Here is a 23,929-nt window from a genome sequence, read left to right as displayed (position 1 = left end):
GAATCAGCATTGCTGACAGATGGCCATCTAGCCTCTGCTTAAAAGCCTCCAGGGAAGCTTACCACCTCCCGAGGAAGCCTGTTCCACTGAGGAACCACTGTTAGAAAATTCTTCCAAGCCGCCTGGACTGTTACAACCTTTGGAAATCCCCACTAGACCCTGGGAGGTAATTGCAATGGATTTTATGACTGATCTACCTCTCAGTGAGGGGAAAACTGTATCACAGATCTGTTTTCGAAACAGGTACATCTGGTACCTTGTGCAGGTATCCCTTCCACCCCAAAATTGGCCCGCCTCTTTGTGTCACATGTCTTCCACAGTTTTCCGCGCAAGGTAGTGAGCGACCGCGGGAGCACGTATGTGGCTAAGTTCTGGAAAGCTTTCCTAAAACTGGTTGGAGTGGAACAAGGACTGTCAAGCGCCTTCAATCCCCAAACAGACGGCCAAACGGAACGGGTGAATGCTGTGTTGGAATGCTACTTGTGCTGTTATGTCAATTATCACCAAGGTGATTGGGTAGGACTATTGCCCTTTGCTGAATATGCTTACAATAATGCTGTGCACCAGTCCACTGGCTTTAGCCCTTTTCAAGCTGTGTATGGACAGGAGTTTGGCCCCATTGGCCATGTTGATGTTTCAGGGGAGGAGGGAGGTGGTGATGTGGCTGAATGTGTGGATGTAGTATTGCAACATTATAGAAAGGGCCCCCAGTTAAAAGTGAAAGCTTTAATAGACTGGATGTGCAAACTCAGTGCCAAGTATGTGGGTCCGTTCCCCATCTCCTGGATTATCAACCCGGTGACTGTAGAACTCTCGCTCCCCAAATCTCTGAGACGAATTCATTCTGTGTTTCATGTCAGTCTATTGAAACCGCATGTTCCCTCCCCAGAATGGCATCCTAAACCACCGCCTGCAGCACCTGTGATGGTGGGGGGGAGGAGCATTTTGAAGTCGCAAAAATCCTGGACTCACGTATCCACCGTGGTTCCCTCCAATATCTGGTTCACTGGAAACACTTCAGTTCTGCTCAGGATGAGTGGGTGCGTTCTCGCGATGTTTCTGCCCCTCGCCTGGTCCGCTAATTCCGTGCTGCCTATCCTCACAAGCCAGGTCCTGGGAAATGAGGGGGGGGGGCTTTGGGGGGGGGCAGAATGTCAGACATGTTCTGAGAAAGGAATGTTGTGGTTTCTCCAGGTGCTGGCCTTGGCCAGCTCTGCATCCTGTAAACAGTGTGTTTAGACTACTACTCTGCGGGAAGACTCCTAGCACTCTGACAGCTCCTGGGAGGGGGGTTGCCGTGGTATCCAGATTTGCCCTTTGCTCTTTGATATATACCTGGTACTGTTCCCTTATTTTTCACTAGTGTACATCTGACTCCTGGCTTCTGCTACCTGTGGATTTTCCAATAAATCAACTTTCTTTGGACTGTCGGTCTGCTGGTGTTGTTTATGGGATTATCACGGGACTAGAGCTTACACAGGGCCCAGGACAGATCCCTGAGGAACTCCACTAGTCACTTCTCTCCAAGTGGATGAGGAACCATTAACAAGCACTCTTTGGGTGTGATCTGTCAACCAATTACAGATCCACCTAACAGTAACAGGATCTAAATCACATTTTCCCAATTTGTCAACAAGAATATTATGGGGAACCTTATCAAAAGCCTTACTGAAATCTAGATTGTGAATTACTTGTTTCTAACTTTGCGCCGTCTCTTAACCTCAGACTCCAGAGGGGGACAAGACTAGTGAGTCAGAGAGACAGAGGCGACATGTCACTGGGCATCCTTTCTTTACTGCTCTGAACTATCCCTTTGATGTGTAGATTGCTACTCTCAGGGAAACTTCCTTCCTTCCTGCTTCTTCCTCACCTCCTCACACATGCATGCATCTCTTCTCCATCTAGCCACCATGAGGGAAGGATGCAAGTCCTAGATCTCCCTCCATTATAGTTACTTGGAATAGATAGGCAACTATATTTCACCCTATCCAGAAATGGATTTCCTACAAGAAACTACGTATATTAGTTTGAATAGACAAAAAGGCTCCGAACAGTTTTGTTCCTGGCACACACAGTTTGGATGGTCTTCTCTGAGCACAATAGCCTTTGTGCACTCTGCTAAATTAACAAGGGTTTGGGCATAACAAAACCCTCAAAATCCCCAGAGAAAATGGCTGCTTAAGAGGGTGGACTCTGTGGCATTAGACTCTGCTGAGGTCCCTCCTCTCCCCAGGCTCCACCCCCAAAATCTCCAGGTACTTCCCATCCCAGAGCTGGCAACTATCCAGCGACAAGGTGTGGAGTGGGGGGGGGGCAGATGGGCCTTTGCAGAACCCCTAGTATCAATAGTAGAAGACAGCTTCAGAGGCTTTATTTATATTACACTTTGTGGTGACTTTTGTTGCATTCAGTCCTCTTTGGCAGGTGAGAGGCAGGGGGATGCAGCATGGCTGGGTGTGATTTATTCCCCCCCCCTCCCCCAGGCACTCTTTCCCCCAGGATCCATGCAATTGACATTAGTGTCTGTGTACTAATGTACATTGGTATACTCACAATAATGGCATTCTCTCTAGCAAATAATCGTTATTCTTGTCTGCTTTTTGTTGTAGTTGTCTGGTTATTTTGGCACAGCATTGCAAAGTTGCAGAACAGCACAGGAAGTTCTGTGTGCTGCATCTGCACATATTGGATGCTGTTTTAAAACACTCACCACAACACAAAGCCACAATCCCAGGAGGAAGAACCAAGGATTGCTTGCAAGGAAAAAAGCAGCATGGAAAGAAAACCCTTTCCCCTCCCCTTTCCTCCCCTCAAAGGAAAAGCTGTACCAGTTGATTCAGATGAAAGTCTAAAGACAGCAAACATTGGTAAGTGGCCATCTGCCAAAGAGGGAAGAATCTGCCCCTTTTCTTAAGCAGCACGCTCACATGTCCAGTGCTGGGGGTGGGGGTGGGGTTTCACAATGTCAGGTCTGACTAATGCCAAGAGAGCAGAGGAAATCTTGAGCACAGGGCCTACTTTAAAGTGGTGACTGTGTGAGCAGCAAGCCCTTTTTTACTAACAGGTGTGGTTGCCTACCTCCAGGTTAGGTTGCCAGCTCTGGGATGGGAAATACCTAGCGATGGGGCGGGGGGAGCCTGGGAAGGGTGAGGTTTGGGGAGGGGAGGGACATCAATGGGTATAATACCACAGAGGCCACCTTTCAAACCAACCATTTTCTCCAGGTGAATTAAATTCTGTCACCTGGAGATCAGTTCTAATAGCAGGAGATCTCTAGCCACCACCTGGAGGCTGAAGATAATGGTCAGCACGATGGCTCTATTTTGTCAGTAATCTAAACACTCAATTTTATATTGAGAAAAGAAAGATCGGCAGCATGATGCACAATTTGTCTTATAATGCTACTGGAGCAAGATAAATCAATAATGAGCTGATGAAGCCATCTAAACGTGATCCTGATCGATCTCACGTCCTCATCCTTGATTATTGCCTTTGTCGCCTTGTTGAATCCACACCCATTGGACTATGGTTCGTAATAACACAAGCCGGGTTCTTGTATCCAACCGCGGAAAGTAGAACAACTCTACTTGGGTGCAAATAGACTTTGTTATATGACCAGGCATCTTGCCTATGGACACAAGTGTGCTTAATATTGATTGTAATGATTGATTGTAATGTTTGTTTCTGTATTTATGATATGATATTGTATGAATGAATACATTGTATAGTTAATATTATATAGTTAATTAATATTGGACTCTTATACGGCATGAAGGTTAATGCCTATTTTTTCACTGATGAGTAAGGCTTATGTTGTTATGACTCTATGAAATCATATCTATGATGCTCCCTTCCCTCCCCAAATTCCTGTCCAATTTCTACCCCCAAATCACCAGGAGTTTCCCAAGCCATAGCTAGTAACTAGGGCTGTGCATATCGATAAACCCAAACCGAATATAACCCCAAAATAGCCGTTTCTGCTTTTTTTCATGACAGAAGGGATACTGAGAAAATCTTACGTCAAAAAGAGAACTACTTTATACATCTCTTTAATACGTTACAGCCTAATGGATTAAATTTGGAAAATGACTTTTCTTGTTATATATAACTTTCACACAGCAATGGGAGCTTTAACGCCAGTATTACAGGATTTACGGTAGACTCTATTAGGAACGCTTGAGTGATCTCTTATCTTCAGCTGTGATTACGGGTTGGCTTCAAACAAGCTAAGCTGTTGCCTACACTTGGGAGTATCCTACGGGAACTGGTGAATTGACTTCATGATGATATATAGAATTTAATTAAGCTTGGATACTTGTAAGTATAATATATATGAATTAATTTCAATTAAGTGTAGCTCATAGGAATTTCATGATGGAATGTATTATATTATATTTAATGTAGGATTGGAAATGGGGCTGAAGAAATATTCTTGAAACGGCCGTCCCCCACCCATCATGCTTAATGAAGACTTTGTGATCATTTATACATGTACCTGATGGACTTTTTAAACTACTTTTCTATATACTAAGAAGATTGTACTATTTATAGACTGTACTATTCATAGACTGCATCAAACACGTTTTGTATATTGTTTATTGTCACTTGTTGTAGTCCATTGTACTTGTTGAAATGTTTTGAAACACAATATACATATTTTGTATCATTGTACTGATTTCTTCCCGTGCCAGTTTCCAAACCTAACGGTATTAGCACAGAGGTGCTCTTTTCTTGTTTTGTTAGTTGAGACTTCAGCTGGCTCTGATATCACCCTCTCCCCTTATGAAAATTTGCTCTCAAACTGAAGGTCACCCTGAGTAGTGGCTTTGTTTACCCACACAGTGACCATCTCTTGAAATCAGATTTTTTTATGACTATATTAAAGGACTGTTCACAGGATGTCATTGCCACCAAATGTGATATATTTTTCTTGCATTTAAACCATTTCCCTCAGTTTGGAAGCTAATTTGCATGGACCATGCAAAGCGACCTAGATACGAATGGAGCCCCCAGACTCAGAAGTGCCAGCCTGCCAGTTGGCTCTTTCCACCAAGTCAAGTCAAGTCAAGTTTATTGTATAAGGCCATAGGCCATTACAATCTAAAACAGTATAACAATATAACAACAGGTTAAACTGTACAGAACCAGAATCATAAAAAAAAAAAAATTAAAATGCGCCCAAGCTCTTTCCACCAGTTCTTGGCAACGCTGACCTTCTGAACCTGAAAACGGATTGACAGCTCAGCTCTCAGAGATGTCTGGAGGATAGGGGCAACCCCCTTGCTGGCCCATAAAATTGGACCCCCTGTCCCAAACTTCACCAAACTTTGGTGTCCATCTAAGGAGAGTCCTTTGCAGCTATGCTGCAAATTAGGTAACTCTACCTCAAAAAATACCCCCCCCCCCTGAGGCTCAAAAATAAATTCCATAGACTATAATGGACCCGGATTTTGGGGGGGAAACCTGGAATTAAAGCTGAATACTCATTTACTGATATTTTGAGTTTCCCAGAAAAAAACGGGGCCAATAAACCCAAATCCAAAATTTACTGGAAAAACATTTTGGTGCACCCCTACTGGTAACCCTAGAGAGGCTTGCTAGTGGCAGCCCTAGCTGGCTGTGTATGGTTCAGGTTCAAGTTTATTATATTTGGCCAAAGGCTGTTGCATGAACTGATAAAAATCTATATAACAATAAATTGATAAAAGTTACATTTTGGTAACAGATTAAAACTCAATAAATATATCTCTTACATGTAACTTTCTATCATACATGGTGGACGTGCAAGAAGCTAAAGAGGTTCTGGAGCGAAGTACACTCTGAAATTCAAAAAAGCCTAAAGATCAAATTTGCACTGGATCCAAAAACTATTTTGTTCAGAATCTTACCTTCCAACATTCCAAAAATTTTGGAAGAGCTTGCAAGATATATGATAACCGCAGCAAGAGTTGTCACAGCAGCAAAGTGGAAATCAGAAGAAAGCCAGACATTGAAGATTGGAAAGATAAATTAGCAGTGTGCAGTCATGGCTAAGCTGACCAACCAAGTAAACAAACAAACAAAATCCAAGGAAGAGTTAAAAAGGGGGGGAATTGTATTTTTTATATGCTTAGAAAGCTATGTACAGATTAAAAAATGTTTATTTATAAGACGGCGAGATATGAAATTTTGTTATTAGGTTTAGACATTCAAGTTGAAGGACCAAACATTATATTAGGAAAAATGTATCTGTTTTATAGTGGATACTGGCTATATATAGTTAAATATGGTATTGAATTAAGGCAGGGATGGAATATTTAGGTTATGATCCAAAAGTTAGTATAAAGGAAAGGCCATGTTATTATATTTACTGTAGATTTTCTATTATAAGATAGAATATATATGGAACTTAAATGTCAAATGATATGCTTACCCTGAGAAAATAGATTGCGGTATGTTGTAGTACTAAGTCATTTCCTTTTTCATTTTCTTATTTTGTGTAGAGTCTTGTGATGTTTTGTAGGTGTTGTATTGTGATGTATTTTGTGTTTTGTTTTGTATCTTATTTAAATGAAAATAAACTTTATATTTATATCTCCCTCTATACATATAACCCACCAGAACTTATCAAAGTACTGGAGAATGACACAGAATGTTCTTAAAAATGTAACATTCGAAGTTATCTGGGAATACCCCAACATTAGCCATACCACTCCACACTTATTATGAAATAGAATAAGCCCACTTTCCATAAAAAACGAGTTTATGTCTCAGTTCTCTTCAGTATTACTAGCTGGACCAGCCTGGCCTGGATTTTCTTTGCTGCCAAGAAAAGTCAAGGGTTCAACTCTTTAAAAGATTGCTTAGGACTGCCTTGTCATGCTGTTTTCCCAACTCTGGACTTGAGGTTACCAGAAGTAAAGATGATGCATGGACTGCTTCCCACATCGTCTTGCAAATGACCTGCAGAAACCCATCAACTCTAGCACAGCTGTATTTTGCAACATTACTGCAAAGCATACTTTTGTGTTTTGCACCAACATGGCCACTTGACTGCACTTGGCAGCATGAGGCTGAAATTGGTTCCCAGTTCATTCCAGTTCCTTATTTGAATTTCCTAGTTCCTTAATCCAATCACAAATATTGAAGACAATTTAAAAGCTCTACACCCCAAACTAAGGTTTGGACTACCACATATCATACACCAGCACATTCAGGAGACTCTGCCCTCCAATGGGACGTATGCTGGTTCCTGGCCCAAAGTCCAGTTCTTGTGCCAGCTGCTCTAAAATTGGGGTGCCCCAGGAAAAATGCCCATGCAGACACTAGGGCCCAGCTGCACCCCAAAACAATCTTTGGACCACCCCGAAGCACATATCCCCAAACTCCAGCAACTGTCCCCTGCTAGAAGACTTACAGTGGTCCCTGGTCCAAACACTGGTTCTGGCACCACAAGCTTCTATTTGGGCCATTGCTCCATTCATGGTCAGAATATGCTGGGCCTGCAGAAAGTCGCAGGTGTAATTGCTGGCATCTCTTGTTAAACCAGAATTTCCGGCATTTAGAGTAATCTCTCACCCTAAAACTGAAGAGACCCCACTGCCAGTTGCAGTAGCCAGCAGTGGTCTAGGTAGACCAGCAAGGCAACCCTCAAAGCAGATTCAGATATACCCCAATACCGGAGGAAGCCCAGAGAATGGCATAGAGCTGCTTCCCTCCAGGTGGGACCTGGAGATCTCCAGGAAGCACGATGAACCTCCAGGCGGCAGAAATCACTTCCCCTGGAGCACATGGCTGCTTTGGAAGGTGGACTGTATGGCATTTTACCCCACTAAGGTCCCTCCCCTCACTAAACCCCGTCCTTCGGTTCCAGACTCAAATCTCCAGGCACTTTCCAACCTGCAGTTGGCAAGAAAGAAATCATTTTGAATGGCTTCTAGTGCCAAGAACCTGACTGTCCCTTTTCACAATCTCAGCTAGAGGTCTCCTCTTTGCACGACTGAAAACCCAAGTCCTCCCCCTCCCCCCTCCCCAGTGGCTGCTGATGCAACATCCGGTGCACCCTATACAGAGCCCTGACTTGCACTGTGGGGAGGGCTGGAGCAAGAACCTCGGCGCCGACCCCATCAAGGTTTGTTGGCCTTCGTTCTATTTGCTGGCCTGACCATCCAAGAATGGAGTGACTTGTGCATGTTCCTCCTGCTGAGCCATCCTGTCCACATCCGCCCTGCTCTGGCAACAGGAAACTTGCCCAAGGAGGGCTCTTGCTGGAGACGACCTTCTGCACAGAAAGAGTTGTGCGGCAGCGGCAGCAGCAACTTCTGGGCCCAGGTCAAGCAAAGAAGGACTCTGCTTTGTCTAGCCTGAACTCAACCTCGTTCGTCTGAAACCGTGTTTAAAACACACACACACACACACACTTATTTGAATTGGTAGTGTTTTTGGGGGAAAGAAACTCTGAAACTGGTTCAGCAGAATATTTTCAGTGACCTTTACTTCTAGCAGAGTTGACACATTCCTGAGAAAGCCAAAACACACGTCTCGGACTCTTCTCTTCCCCACCCAGATCCAGCACAAGTTTAAAAATTAGAAGGTATCAACCTCTTGAAAGGGTGGCAGAGCTGCACATTTAAAATGCACACACATTGTTGGGGCCTGTCAGCTTGGGAAAGATGTTTCTGGGCCAGCATCAAAAGGGGTGGGAGGTTGTCCTTGGTCAGACCCTGGGACCGGCAGCCCTGCCAACACCACGGGAGCTCACTCCACCCCTGGCTGCACAGGAGTAAGAGGCAAGCAGAGGCCTCCGCCACGCCTGGCGCCTCTGCCCATACTGCCGGCCCCAACAACACTGCCTGTAGTTCAGGGACTTGGGTAGAAAACTAGCCTTGGGCACCAAGCAAAGTGATCCAGGCATCACAGGCCAATCAATATAAGGGCACCAGGGCCACATGTGAAAACTTGTCAGATGCTCCAGGCTGATCCTCCATTAAGCAGGGGGTTGGACTAGATGGCCTCTATGGCCCCTTCTAACTCTGATTCTATATCACTGGTCTTGGACAGACGAGGTTACTGAACTACCATTTATTTGACCAGGATAAAGGAGGAGGAGGAGCTTGCAGGAAGGGCCCAATAAAAATCAGGGGTGAAACTGCTTCAGGTTTGGCATCTGAATTTAAAAACCAAATTCCCCAGGTACAGCACCGGCCTGCGTTTGTCATAGAGGAAAGGGAGCCCAGGGCAGTCCGTGCAGTGCACTGTTTAGAAGGCCAGGTGTGGATTCCAACCCCATCACTGCCATGAAGCTCTAAGGGGAACCAGGGCCAGTCACTGTTGCAAGGATAAAATGAGTAAGAGAGAACCACCCTCACGCCTGGCCCCCCCTGGAGCTCCAAGGAGGAAGGGTGAGATAAAAACGCAGCACACAGAAGTAACCAAAGATGGCGCCAGAGACTAGAAACTTTACTAAAGCTTTGCTATCAAAGGAGAATCTCTGCTGCAAACATTCAGATTTTCACACATTCCTGAGCACCAAATGGATGAGGGGCAAAGAGCAGGAAAAGCTCCCTAACAAAGTGTGATTTCCTCAGTGCTGATAAATGCTCTGCAGCCTCTTGCCTCACGGTGGGTGGTGGGAGCCCCCCCCCCCCCGCAAATTCACAACCCCTCCCCGGCAGAAACCGAGGCACGTCTGGCCCTGCCAGGAGTTCCAAGCGACTTTGCCCTTCCTGGCTGTTTGTTGAAGGAACACAGCAGGAGGAAAACCAGCAGTTCTCAATAAAGCTCCAATCCCTGTCCATGAATTAAACCCAGTGGGAAGGTACTTTGGCAAATATACATTTTGAAGGAAAAAAGGGCCAAAATCAGCAGGCGCCCGTGAAGGGCCTGCCAGAGGCTCTGGGAACCTCGGCGCTTGGTCCCAGCGGGCAAAGGGCAAAACAAGCTGGGCAGCCGCAGGTGGGGAAGACTCAGCCGAGGGACAGGGAGACATCTTCAGCACGAGTGTGCGGACACAGGACAACATGCACGGAGGGCCGAGGACCGTGCACACGTACATGCCCCAAAGTGAGCACGGAGCTTCCACAGGCACCAGATTGGAGGGGTGAGGGGGAGGCTGGTGCCATGCAGCACCTGAGCCTACCCCTGCCCCAGCAGTCTCTCCCACTTCCACAAGCCTCCCCTCCTTGGTGCCTGGAAACGCAACGTGGCTCGCTTTTGAGAAATGCTACTTGGGGACGCACCTTGATGCACTGTTAAAAGAAACCTGGGGGAATGAAGAGTGCACCTTCCCACCCATTGGGAATGCAGTGCACCTTCCCACCCAGAAACAGAGCAGTGGCAATGGGGGGCAAGCAGTTGTGCAGACTGTCACCCTACCCCCCCTAACCTTATCCCTGTACTGAACAGCACCAAAAGAGCCTTGGCTACTTACCGTGAAGGCTTCTTCTGCTCAGAGGGACGAAGGGCATCTTCAAGATGGGTGTTTCCTTTTCCTCTTAGCTCGGGAGGCAAGATTAAATATTTAAATTTTTCTTGACTTCTGAGGGTAAACGCCCCCTATAGCCAGGTAAATACTTTCCAAGCCTTATAAGATTAGTAGATAAATGCTGACAGAAAAGTTAAACAACATTCTATTGACCCCAGAATCTCTCTGGTGTGTTACTAACGGTAATTAAAAAAATCTATCTTAATGAACTATCAGCTGTGTAGCTGAATGTGAAACTGTATTGAACTGTTAGGAAACTGAAAACTCAAACATGAGATGGATGTCTGGGAGGGCAAGATGCCCTTTGTCCCTCTGAGCAGAAGAAGACTTCACGGTAAGTAGCCAAGGCTCTTTCTCGGCTCAGAGGGATAAAGGGCATCTTCAAGATGGGACATACCAGAGCAGTCCCCGCCCAGGAAGGGTTAGACGTCCTCTAATACACTTTGCAGGACTCGTCTGCCAAAAGCTGCTTCAGCGGACGAGTAAATGTTCAATTTGTAGTGTCTTACGAACGTAGACACGGACGACCATGTGGCCGCCTTGCAGATTTCGTCTATGGACGCCTGTCTGTCGAAAGCCATCGAGGTGGCCATGCTTCTAACGGAATGAGCCGTTATGCCCCCAGGTATAGGCAGTTTACTCTCCGTGTAAGCCGTTTTAATGCATTGTGAGATAGTGCGGCTGATAGAAGCCCTGGACATTGGTTTACCCTTTTTTGGTTGTGAAATGTTTATAAATAGTGACTCTGAAGATCTAATGGGTTCTGTTCTGGATATGTAGACATGTAATGCTCTACGTAGGTCTAATGAATGCCACAACTTCTGTATAGATGTCTTTGGACTGGGACAAAATGATGGAAGAACTATGTCCTGCCCTCTATGAAATTTGGTGTTACACTTGGGTATAAAGGAATGGTCATGTCTCAAAATCACCTTGTCCTTGTGGAAAATTATAAGACCCGGACAAGTTGACAGTGCTCCTAACTCCGAGACTCTGCGAGCTGATGTTATGGCTGTTAGAAAGAGAACTTTCATTCTCAACCATTTTAAGCTCACCTGTGTTAGAAGCTCAAAGGGTGGCTTTGTGAGTGCTATTAGCACGGTATGCAGGCTCCAAGTGGGAAATCTATGTTTAACCGGTGGAGAGATTTGAGATATCCCTTTAAGGAATGATGCTATGTGAGGATGCCTTGTAACCCTGTAGCCTGCTACTCGTGGTACAATAGTGGCTATTGCTGCCAGCTGTCTTTTTAGGGTGGAGATAGCCAAACCCATTTTGTGACCCTCCTGAAGAAATGAAAGGATGCCTATTTTGTGAGGTTTGATAGGATTGAATTTCTTGCGCCTACACCATCTAGTGAATGCTTTCCAAGTTGAATGATAGATCCTCTGTGTTGAGGGTCTCCGTGCCGCCAGAATGGTGTTAATAATGTCTTCAATGTAACCTAGCTTGGACAATCTCCTGCGTTCAATTCCCAAACGGTCATTTTGTACCATCCTGGATCGGGATGGCAAACTGGACCCTGAATGAGAAGGTCTTGTCTTACTGGTAATCTCCAGGTCCTGTTGTTCGAGAGCTGTATCAGTGTAGGGAACCATGGCCGCCTGGGCCAATGTGGTGCTATTAGGAGTACATGCGCCTTCAGTGACTATTCTTCTCAGTACTCTCGGAATGAGTGGTAATGGCGGGAATGCATACAACAGGCCCTTGGGCCAGGGTGCCGTCAGTGCATCCGTCTGCTCGGCTCCTACCTGTGTGTATCTGGAGTAGTATCTCGGAATCTGGTGGTTCGCTTTGGTGGCAAATAGATCCACTAATGGTGTCCCAAACCTTAGTGTGATGCTGCGGAAAACATCTGGGTGAAGTGCCCATTCCGCCTCGTGTATTGTCTCCCTGCTGAGCCAATCTGCTTGTGTATTTGTGATTCCCTGTATGTGCTCCGCAGAGAGACATTAGACTGACCTCTGCCCACTGTAGAATCAATAGTGCTTCCTTGTGTAGCGTTGAGGATCTGGATCCCCCGTTTGTTTAAATGTGCCTTTGCGGCCACATTGTCTGTTCTGATTAAGATGTCTTTTCCCTTGACCAGATGTTTGAAACTCTGTAGAGCTTTGAATATTGCTCTGATTTCTAGAGCGTTTATGTGTAGTTTTTGTTCCTGGGGGGACCAGGTGCCCTGCGCTATGTGTTTGTGAAAGGTCGCCCCCCACCCCGTCATGCAAGCATCTTTGTATAGTTGCTCTGGAACGGGGAATATGAATCTGAGGCCCTTTGACAGGTTGTGTTGGTTTGACCACCATATCAGGCTGTTTTTGGCCACTCTGGAAAGAAGGACATTTTTGTCTCTTTTCTTTTGTATGTCTCCTTGGTACGGTCTGAGTAGCCACTGTAGAGGCCTCGCACGCCCACTGAACAGTTGGTATGCATACTACCATGTGTCCCTGTAATTTGGCGAGGGACATTAGTTTGCACGACTGGGAAGCGTATGCCTTCCTTGCTAGTGTGGAGATGAGTAGGATTTTTTCTTTTGTGAGAGTTTGTTTTGTTGCGTATCTATTTCCACCCCTAGGTGTGTCAATCTCTGAGAGGGGTTCAGTTTGCTCTTTTTGTAATTTATTACAAATCCGTGTGTTGTCAGTGTGTCTAAGACCATGTTTGTATGAAGTATGCTTTGTTGGATTGAGTCCGCACAAATCAGTATGTCGTCGAGATAAGGATATATCCTTATCCCTTTTTTGCGCAAGCTTGCCACCAGGGTGATTAGAACTTTGCTAAATACTCTCGGGGCTGATGTTAGTCCGAAAGTGAGGGCTCTGAACTGGTAGTGTATGTCCCGGTATAAGAACCTCAGAAAGCGTCGATGATGCGGGTGCATGAGTATATGTAAATATGCCTCTGTTAGATCTATGGAGGTTAGGAAATTCTGAGAATTTGAAAATAAACTTTAATCATAACTGTTAGTTAAACATTAAACTTAGAATAATATTTGAATATATATATATTTTATAATAGAGAACTTTTAATTGAAAATATTAATTTATTATGGGTTTATAACTTTGTTTTGCGGACCTTAATTTAGTTCTCGTGGACCCCTGGGGGTTCATGGACCCCTGGTTGGGAACCAGTGATCTAGATTATAAAACTTCTTTGAGTGTATAGGCCATTGCTTGGAGGCCATGGGCTTCTCCCATTCTGATTTCATAAGGGACAAAAAATACGCAGGCACTGGAACTACTTTGTCTGGTGTCTCATGCATATGAAAAAACTCTCTTGACCCTTTTTTAGTTTGAGAGTCTGGTGTTTCAGAATTATCTGAGAGATCAAGAGCAGCCAAGGTTTTTGTAAGTAATAGAGGAAATTCCTCTGCATTAAAAACTCTGGATTGTTTAGGCTGCTCCACAATATCTTCCCCATCGAAGCTGAACTCCCCTTCTCTCATATTTGTCCCCTGTAGAAGACGAAGAATCATCCCCCTCCTCTCCCTGTGCAGTCTGTTGCCCAGAACTGTCCTTTAGTGCTGCCTTGGTTGGCCTTCTACCGTCCCCAAAGGTATTGGGCTCATTATTAATAGGTGCCCGGTTGACCTGGTCTCCCATGTGGGAATAGGTTTGGGACTGTTGTAATCCTTGCATTTGCTGGGAGTACAAAGGAACCGGGTGGGGGGGGGAGGCTGAACCGCTCTTAAAACCTCTGCAAAGGAGTCCTTTATAATTGAGGAGAGCTCTGCCCTCAAAAGAGCTAGCCCGCCATCCTGCAAGGGGGGGGGGGGAGAAGGTCCTACCGGTAGCCGGTGTCTCCGTTGAGGCTTCAGGTCCGCGAAAAAGGGGAGAGACGCCCATGGACGAAGCTCCATGAGGCAAATGCGAGCCACTAGCCTCTTGTGTTTGTATAAGTTGCGCAGGAGGAGCGGACGCCTCCGCTGTAAACCCTGCGTCAGACTCTGGGGTAGTACAGGCTAATGGCGAGCCGCCAGCCTCCTTAGTGCGCCCCAGGAGAATTTTGCTGGAGGGAGCGACTGACGCCGCTGTGTTCTCCGGGCCGCTTGCCGTCGTGAGCATTTGTCCGCCTCGCGACGGCGCGGCTGAAAAGTGAGCGGTGGCGATGAGGCGTTTTACGCGCTTGTTGCTGGCCGAGACGGCCCTCTTTCGCTTGCCTCCGCTGCTGGAACTCCCTTTTCTTTTAGGTTTAGCCCCCAAGTCAGCAAGTTGACTGGTGGAGGGCATATTAGCCTCGGATGGCTGTGGTAAAGCCATTAAGAGGCTTGGATCCAAATCGGTTGAGGCGATATAGTTATCGTCCTGCCGGTCCACCATTTTGTTTTGGCGGGAAGGATCCTAATAACTATGAATTGATCCCTCCTATTCCCTCATGAAAGGATAGGAGAGAGAATAATAAGACACAGAATAGTAGAAGAAACAGAGTTTGTTAGGTAAGAAAGTTATTAGTAAAGCTTGGAATTTCTAATCCTAACAGCTGAGAGCTGCAAAGGGCTGCTCTCCCGATCAAGGCAGGAAATAGAACTGGCTATAGGGGGCGTTTACCCTCAGAAGTCAAGAAAAAATTAAATATTTAATCCTGCCTCCCGAGCTAAGAGGAAAAGGAAACACCCATCTTGAAGATGCCCTTTGTCCCTCTGAGCCGAGAAAATAGAGGTTTTAGCCCCAACTGCACATGTGGGAAAACAGTGAAACTACGTGGGCACCGCAGCAGTCCGAGAGGGGCATGGAGCCAGCATGCGCCATCATGGGGTGGGGGGACAGGGCACAGCCCACAACCCTGCTCCCACCGCTACAGGTGCTGCATCATTCCAGCCATTTCTCTCCCTCTTACTGCACTCCCCAATCAAGCAAAGTCTTTTTGCATGTAACGTGCATGAGAAGCCCACTGTCTGCATAATTTTATGGATCAGAGTTAAAAATACATTGTCCTCCATAGGAAACAGATTTTTTTACGCAGATACTGAGAGGCATATCAAGGAGTGCATAATATATGATTTAGTCTGATACAAAATTGGACTGTTGCTAATGGTAAGAAAAGACAGTTTTGCAATTAAAAAAAAACACAACTAACCTAACAAGGCTGCACAAATACAAACTGGTTGCCTTGTCAATATGAGATACATATATACAAATATAAAAATGAGCTGGAAGTAGATTACTATTTGCTCTTATCTTTTTTTTTTTTAAAGTGGTGCAATGCCGATTTGATTCAAAAGGCCACCGTCCTTGGAACTCTTTTTGTAAAACAACCCTCCCCCCTCCATCCATGTAGGAGATGAGGCTGCAGAAAGAGAGAGATGACGCTCTCTCTGGCAGCCTTCTGTACATTCTACAGCTGGGAAGCCGTTTCCAGAAGATCTTTGTCCGGTTCAAGCGGCTTGATTTCAGACGCTTCTTCTATGAAGTTTGCGACTGGGCTGAGAAGCAGGAGTGGAAAAAGCTTATATTCTCCATTCACGTCTTCAGGGAGAAGTGGCGGGTCTAGTGGCTGTGGCCCAGGGCCTTCAGCAGCCGGATCCGGAAAGTGATGAGCAGCGGCCTCACCACCGGAAGGAAGAGGAGGGGGAGGTCTGTCCTCCAGTGAAGCCAGGAGGACATCATTGGTGTTCTCCACCTTGCACACAACCTCACTTGAAGGAACATCTTCAAGTAACGAAAGCAAGGGGTTCCCCCTGTATTGGATCAGCTGCATGTCTGGGGGGGGGGGGGGAAAGAAAAATCTCTCCATTAGGAAGGCAAAATGCTGAGACCCACAACTCTCAAGTGAGGAGGTACTCATCTGAAAGAGCCACACATCCAGTACTGGATACAGAACCTTCCCATCAGTTCATACATTCTGTGCCTAAGGTCTGGCACCCTGGGTGAGGAGGGCATGCGCTCCTCCCAAACAGCTCCTCCTCCCCCGCTTTTGGAACCCACATTCCTGATTAGCTTTTCCAGACTATTCCAGCTTCCTCAGATTCAGGTTGCCAAAGCCATTCACAGTTCCCCTACAGCTCACCTTTCTTCCCTGGTGTCTGGTGCTCGTTTGTCTCAACAGTGTCTATACTTTCTGGCAAATACTCCATCTCGAGACAAGTGAAGAAACCAGTTTAGTGTGCGCTTAGGGACTTCCTGGAATGAAGCATTGCTAAAAAGCTCGTTCCAGCCATTACCAAGGGTTTTCAAGTCCCTAAGATTCAAGAACATGCTTATGCCTCTGCCCCTGAAATCAATGACACAGCATAGTGTTGAACTGGGATCTGGGAGCCCCAGGTTCAAATCCCCACCCTGCCATGGAAGCTTGCTGGGTGACCTTGGGCCAGTCATACACTCTCAGCCTAACCTACCTCACAGGATTGCTGTGAGGATAAAATAGGAGAGAATAATGTAAACCACTTGGGTCCCTCCTGAAACACTAACCTAAGCTTTGTGGAGAAGACACACTAATCCACCTCCACCAGCTGCCACGGCTGATGTCATGAAAGCGGAGCCCAAGAGTCTCTAGCCTGTCCTGCCAGGGCTCAGCCCTCTCTTCACCCAACCATCTCTCTAGCTGGCTGTACAGCCTCAAGTCACCAAATGTACAGGAAGCCAAGCTGCCCTGGAGAGCCTAGCGCTGCCCGCTGCAGCAGAAGAGGAGACAAGGGAGAGGCGGAGCTCAGCTGTGTAGTGAACATCACCTGCCATTTACGCAGCCCCGTCCCCCAGCCTGGGAAGCAAGAGGCTCCCACCAGCCCTGCCCCACTTGTACCAGTCCTCACCCCCCCCCCACTGAAGAGATGTCAGCACCACTCACACAGTCAAAATCGGGGGGCTCTTCTGTCAAGCTGCCATCCAACCCAGGAAGTTCAGGACTGAAGGGCTGCAGGAAGAAGTCAAGAAATGAGATAGAGAAACAAGCAAGCAGGAATTATTTAGACAGGCTGTTTAACATTCAGAAATTTAAAAGTGACTTTCCTGCCTATTTAATTAATAGGGCAACGGAGTAGCCAACTTCTCAGAGGAACTATCCCCCCCCCCACCACACACACACTTCACAAAGGAGATACGGTATTTTTCCTTAAATGCAGTTCATTTAACTGAAAGCATGTGCACAAAATTCATCCACAATATAGTATTCATTGAGAAAGGCTTCTTTTATCAGGTCAATGGCACACCAAGATCCATTCCCTGCACCAGGAAAGCAGGATCCAAGTATGCTGATGACGTTATGTCATTTGATAATCTGTGCACAAAGGGTGTAATGGCATGTTCATGGGCTTGCTTTTGCTTCTGCAGTATTGCTGTAGCACGAGTTTAGAAAGTAGAACCAGAGAGCAAAGGTGATATTATTTAAAAATTTTTAAATAAGGTTCTTTTTAAATATAGAGCTTTCCAGTTGCTCCTAGAAGCCCTCTGCAGACACTCTCCCTGTTCCATCCAGCACTGCCCCTGGGATTCAACTACCAGTTTCTGAGGTTTGTGCCCTCGGAAGGACCTTTGCCCAGGGGCCCATGAGCAGGGCGTGAAAACTGTTCAGAACTGCTGCTGCTTCCCACTGCCAGCGATGAGGACATCAGGAGGAGACGGAGTGCCAGCAACCTCTTAACCATGCTGGGTGGGGCCAACTCCTGCCAAGGACGCCCTTCCTCCAGCTTGGCTTTTAACTATTTCCATGTTACCCGCTTTATTTATTTACATCATTTATAATCTGCCTTTCTCGCTGGGACTCAAGGTGGATTACACAGAGAGTCAGTACAATCAATAGGATGGGGCTGTAGAACCAGCCAGAAGTCTAAAAACAGAACAGAAGCGAAGCAAGCATATGTATTAACATGAAACACTGAGCAATGCAAAATTACATAGTAGGATCCTAGCGTCAGCTAAACCCAGTGGCACAGACCACAGCCCCTAATAACTGAGCTAAGTAACTTTGTGAATCATTTAGTACAGTGCAACTCTATTGCCTAGGCAGAAAAGTTCTCCTGGATAATTCAACTTTGCACAGTTGGCAGAACACCAGGAGAGTGGGGACGTTCCTGACCTCATCAGGCAGGCTTGTTCCATAAGGTGGGATCCACGACCCAGGGTGCATTTGTTCAGGTAGTTGTTGATTGTGCCCGTTTGCAGGTTAGCACCTGCAGAAGACCCTGCTCCACAGAGTGAAGCCATTGTGGCAGAGCACAGGGGAAGAGGCTGTCCCACAATTTAGAGGGGCCAAGGCCATGAAGGGCTTTGTATGTGACAGCCAATACCTTAAACTGAGCCCAGTAACAAATGGGCAGACAATGGAGTGTCTGCAGAATGGTCCATCTAGCTCCTGATAATAGCCGAGCTGCAGCATTCTGCACCAAGTGGAGTCTTCAAATTGACTGTGAGGAGAGAACACTGACCAGTTCATTACAGTAGTCTAGTCTCAATGTCACCATGGCATGGATTCAGGTGACCAGATCAGCTGTATCGAGGAAAGGGGCCATCTTACAGGCTAGGCTGAGTTGGAATAAAGCCTTTTTTGCAACTCATGGAATCATAGAGATGGAAGGGGCCATACAGGCCATCGAGTCCAACCCCCTGTTCAATGCACGATCAGCCTAGAACATCCCTGACAAATGTTTGTCCAGCCTCTGTTTGAAGACTGCCAGTGAGGGGGAGCTCACCACCTCCTGAGGTAGCTGATTCCACTGTCGAACAATTCTTACCGTAAAACTTTTCCCCCTAATATCCTCTAGTTTACCCATCAGAACATCATGGGGAACCCTGTCAAAAGCCTTAATTGACATCCAGTTAAACAACATCAACTGCATCCTCTCAATCCAGTAAGCTGGTCACTCGATCAAAGAAGGAAAGAAGGTTGGTCTGGCAGGACGTGTTGGGGACAAATCCATGCTGACTTCACCGGATCACCAAATTGTCCTTCAGATGCGCACAGATTTATCTCTGTAATATCTGCTCCAGTATCTTTGCTGGGATAGAGGTCAAACTGATTGGCCTGTAGTTTCCTGGGTTGTTTCGCCTCCCTTTTTTGAAAACAGGGATAACGTTTGCCCTCCTGCAGTCTTGTGGCACATCTCCCATCCTCCAAGAGGTGTGGAAGATGATGGACAAAGGCTCTGCAAGCTCTCTAGAAAGTTCTTTGAGCACTCTCAGGTGCATACCGTCTGGCCCGGGGGATTTGTACTCATCCAATGCAGCCAGGTGCTTCTCAACTACCTCTCTGTTCATGTCAACCAGCAGCCTGGAAGCCATACCTTGCCTACTATGATCCCTAGTTGAGCCTGTTCTCTTTTTCAGGGAAAAACAGGGAGAGAGGGGGAGAGGGGGAGGGGGGGAGAGGGAGAGGGGGAGGGAGAGGGGGAGGGAGGGGGGGAGAGGGAGAGGGAGAGAGAGAGAGATATGGGGGATAGGATTGCGCCCTGTGGAACGCTATAGGTCAGGCCCCACACTGATCACAACTGGTTTCCAATAGCAATCCTCTGAGTCAGATCCATGAGGAATGATCTGAACCAGTTCAGTGCGCATCCCGATACCTACTACTGCCTCCATGAGTCTCAACAAGATGGTATGATCTACTGCACGCTCCCCAGAGATGCTCAACTTATTCTAGCAGCCCCTCTGCACCCAGAAACAAAAATTCAGGTAACAGAGACCAAAGTTCTTTGCCCAGGGAGTGTCAGGACTTTGCTGCTAGCTGGAGTGAGGGCTCTTGACATGAGTAGGCCTGGTTCTGGCTACATGACAAGGTTTTCGGTTCCCATGCCTGCAATCCCTGTGTACAGTTCCGCTTATCCTGTTTACCACAGATGTGCCAATGTTATGACTTCCCTTCCTGGGAATCGCTTATCTTGGAATGGTTTCACTTTGTTTTACTTTCTCAGCCTAGAATGCTTTTAAACTGTAACCTGCATGCATAGAGTCATTAACAGCCTTACCTGCGTGTAAGGTAGTCAGCTTCTTCAATCTGTTTTTTTGCTAATAAAGTAGCATTGCTTAGGATCACCTGCCTGAGCGTGTGTGCTTATGGGATGCTAGGGACAGACGCCTCAGTCTGACAGGGAGGTGCAAAATCTTCCACCCCCTTGCTTTGCCAAAACTGCTTGCTGAAAACTGACTGAATACCCATCAAATGAGAAAATACCAGATACTGAAAGCACTTGCCCCCACCCCAAGTGAGGCTATGGGCTTTGCCAGCTCCGTTAAAATACCAGAACCAGGAAACCCCGGTGCGCATTTTCCCATGGAGCACCCATGGGGCAGAGCGCCACCTGTGCAAGAGGATGGCCACCCAGGGTGAATGCAGAAGCTCCGACCTGGGGACTGTCCCGATACTCTAAACTAGCATGAGTCGAAGGACAGGGAACACCCTTCAGCTAGCTTGGTGTCAGGGGTCTATTTGTTTCTTTGTGGCATTGGGATTGCCTTCCAGGTTTCCTTCCTTCCTTCCTGAATTTTCCAAAGCAATCCTTTCTCTCATTTGTTTTTCCACATACAGCTTTCCTTTCCTTGGAGCCAGGGCCAGTTTGCTCACTATGTTGACACAATTTTTATACACCACCATCTATACGTGGATTCTGAGATGAAGAACAGGTTGGAAGAGAAATTCTCCTGTTTGCTCTCTCACTGGGGACCTGGAAATAGGATGGTGGCAGCTACCGGGAGACCCCCTCCCTCTTTCTTTCCTTCCTGGCTGTTTCTGTGCAGGAGCTAGCCAAGGAAGGAAGGAAGGCAGGCGTGGGGAGGGAGCTGTTCCTCCCGTCTTCCCATCTTTTCTGATTATTCCGGCATCTCATCAATTTGCTTCTAGGCATAGTTTAAGGCGCTGTTTAGGGCCTGGGGTCGACTACTCAGCACTGTGCGGGTCCTACTATTGTCCCCTGCTCTGACGGCAAACCTCCTTTGTTGAACGACAGTCCTCAGGCTCAACACTTCACTGCCAAAGCCTGAATTTCTAATTTTGATTGGCTGGCAAGTCTTCATTGGACTGCTGCAGTTGTGTAACACTGCACTGTTTAATATTCTATTGGCCACTTCAAATAAATGCTGGTCTGTGGGCAGAGTCATAAATAACACCCTCTGTGGCTACCTGGGTCTCCCAAGATGCGATCACCACATGGGTGATCTTATTCATAAGGGCTGCTTTGGCTGCCTAGGAAATGTGGCACACAGGTTGGGTCATGTTAACGGCTCCTGCTTACACAACAAGGAAGCGCTGCAATGGCACATTCAAGGAACCATGCAAGCACACAGAGGTACTAACATTGGCAAGTGTTTCTGAGCTGCAGCTGATCTTCTTTCCAGACAGCATTTCCTGAAGTTCCTCGAGGCTTGCATCAATACAGTTCAAGAAGTCTTGCATCTCCTCCCTAGGAAAGAAGGCAGGAAACCCACCAAGTCAAAGTGCGGTGGGAAATGGAAGCCGGCAATTGCAACTGCAGTCCAGGGATAAGAAGCACTCACCAAGCACACTGGCCACAATACAGAACGATAGAAGGAAACTAGGAACAAATCTTTTAGAACAAAGTTCCAAGGCATCTTCAAGAGGGCAATCTACATTTATTTATTTATTTATATCCTGCTTTTCTCCCCAGCTGAGTGGCTTTTCAGAACATCGTTCTCCACACCTCCATTTTCTCACAACAGCCCTGTGAGGTAGGCCAGGCTAATTGCTTGTGATAGGCTCAAGGTTACCCAACGAGCTTTAATGATAGAAGTGGGGATTTGAACCCCGTCACCCAGTGCCCTAATCTGCCACTCCATCTACTACACCACACTGGCTCTCTGAGAAAGACAAGCCCTCTCAGAACATTTCACTTTTGTTGGTTCTTAACAACAGAGCACTGGGTGGCAACTGAGAATCTCTGGCAGACAATGCACCAGAATCTGTCCCACCAATCTGTTGGTGGGCAGTAGATTCAGGACAAACCGAAGGAAGAACTTTTTCATTCAAAGAATAATTAACTTGTGGAATTCACTGCAAGAGGATGCAATAACTGCTACTACTTAAAAAAGAAGGATTAGTCAAACACATGGGGGAGATGTCTATCTGTGGCTATGAGACACCTTGAATAAATGGGAGGCAGACTGAGCAAGGGGTGGTTACCATGGGTCAGAGACAGCAAGGAAGCAGGAGCTTTTTAGCCAGTTGCCAACGACCAGTTTTCACTTTGGAATCCCAGCCCTGCCCAGAAAGGCCTTTCTCTCAACATGCGTATTCTGGTCTCTCCGTACCTCTCCAGCATGGGGCCGCTCTGCACCACTGTCTGGTTTTCATCCAAGATGGAAGCAATCACTGCAGCAGGGTCTTCTGTCACACTGGGCTGTGCAGAATGCAGCTCCAGAGCACTGCTCTCTTCCACACTGCCCCCCACAGGGTTGTCCACAAGCTGAACTGGACAGTCGACCTCTGGTAGCTCCAGCTCCAAGGTCTGCGGAGCGTCACACGGAGATATGCCTTCTCTTGGAGGCAGCTGGCCACCCCTGAGAGCACACAGAGGGAGAGAAGAAAGAGGGGCTTGCTGCAACTCCCACCTGCCCACCTCATGCAGAACACTAGCTTGTGGGGGAGGCAACTCCCACCTACCTCACTGGTGGCAGCAGTGGCTCCTGCCCACCTTGCAGGGATCCACTCCAGCGTTGGGGTGGCCCTGGTGGCAGTGTGTGTGTGTGAGTCTTCCAGGTAATCAGCCCACTGGGACTTTCCTTGTAGCATTCATAGCCCATCCACCCCTGGAGGTCTGCTATGTGAAAACTGCATTTCTGGCTAGCACAAAACAAGTGGCCATCTAAAGTCCAATGACAAAATGTCAGGGAGACTATGTTTAACTCTTATGGTAACTTTGGTTCTCGTAGGTTATCCGGGCTGTGTAACCGTGGTCTTGGTATTTTCTTTCCTGACGTTTCACCAGCAGCTGTGGCAAAACGTCAGGAAAGAAAATACCAAGACCACGGTTACACAGCCCGGATAACCTACCAGAACCAATGAACTCTGACCGTGAAAGCCTTCGACAATACTTATGGTAACTAGTCAACATTGCAGGCAGAAGCTCAGTTTAACAGGATGCCTTTAAAAATGAACAAATAATTGTACAAATATTTTATTGCATCTACAGACACTAAGGGAGGGAAGATCCCTGCACCGTGGTGGCAGCTGCTGCCGAAGCAACTTTTTAAAGATTTGCACAGCCAACCAGATCTCCAATGGCCAATCAGAAACCCTACTGGGCAGAAGCTCCACCCAGCTGCATCCACTTTCTAGAAACATTTGGTGGGCAACATGGCACCCACAAGCACCACATTGGGGACCCCCTGAATTCAGCCACAGCTCAGTGACAAGAACCCCTACCTTGCACCCCAGGTTCAAATTTCTGCCGGAGCCTCAGAAAACCAGCCAAAGCAAAATACTGGGCTAGACAAGCCACTGCCTGATTCAGCAAAAGGCAATTCATCTCCCATGCCCCAGGCTGTCCCCCTTCAGCAAAAATGTCTCAGCCCTTCTTGTTCAAGGAGAAGT

General features: G+C 46.9%; 1 protein-coding gene across 1 annotated transcript in view; it reads right to left on the bottom strand.

Moving 5' to 3' along the window:
* Positions 1-15,785: 15,785 nt before the first annotated feature.
* LOC130486366 (heat shock factor protein 3-like) overlaps positions 15,786-23,929 on the bottom strand; it is a 53,566-nt gene continuing 45,422 nt past the window's right edge. The window contains exons 9-13 of the mRNA XM_056859628.1: positions 22,648-22,896; positions 21,677-21,782; positions 17,240-17,305; positions 16,463-16,529; positions 15,786-16,155 (exon numbers count right to left, since the gene is read on the bottom strand). Coding sequence (XP_056715606.1) covers positions 15,791-16,155; positions 16,463-16,529; positions 17,240-17,305; positions 21,677-21,782; positions 22,648-22,896 — 853 coding nt within the window. The 3' untranslated portion in view covers positions 15,786-15,790. The remainder of the gene's footprint in view (positions 16,156-16,462; positions 16,530-17,239; positions 17,306-21,676; positions 21,783-22,647; positions 22,897-23,929) is intronic.

The sequence above is a fragment of the Euleptes europaea genome, chromosome 13 (genome assembly GCF_029931775.1).
Source record: "Euleptes europaea isolate rEulEur1 chromosome 13, rEulEur1.hap1, whole genome shotgun sequence".
Classification (NCBI taxonomy): domain Eukaryota; kingdom Metazoa; phylum Chordata; class Lepidosauria; order Squamata; family Sphaerodactylidae; genus Euleptes; species Euleptes europaea.
The sequence above is the reverse complement of the archived record's forward strand: the minus strand, read 5'-3'. Positions and strand labels throughout refer to the sequence as shown.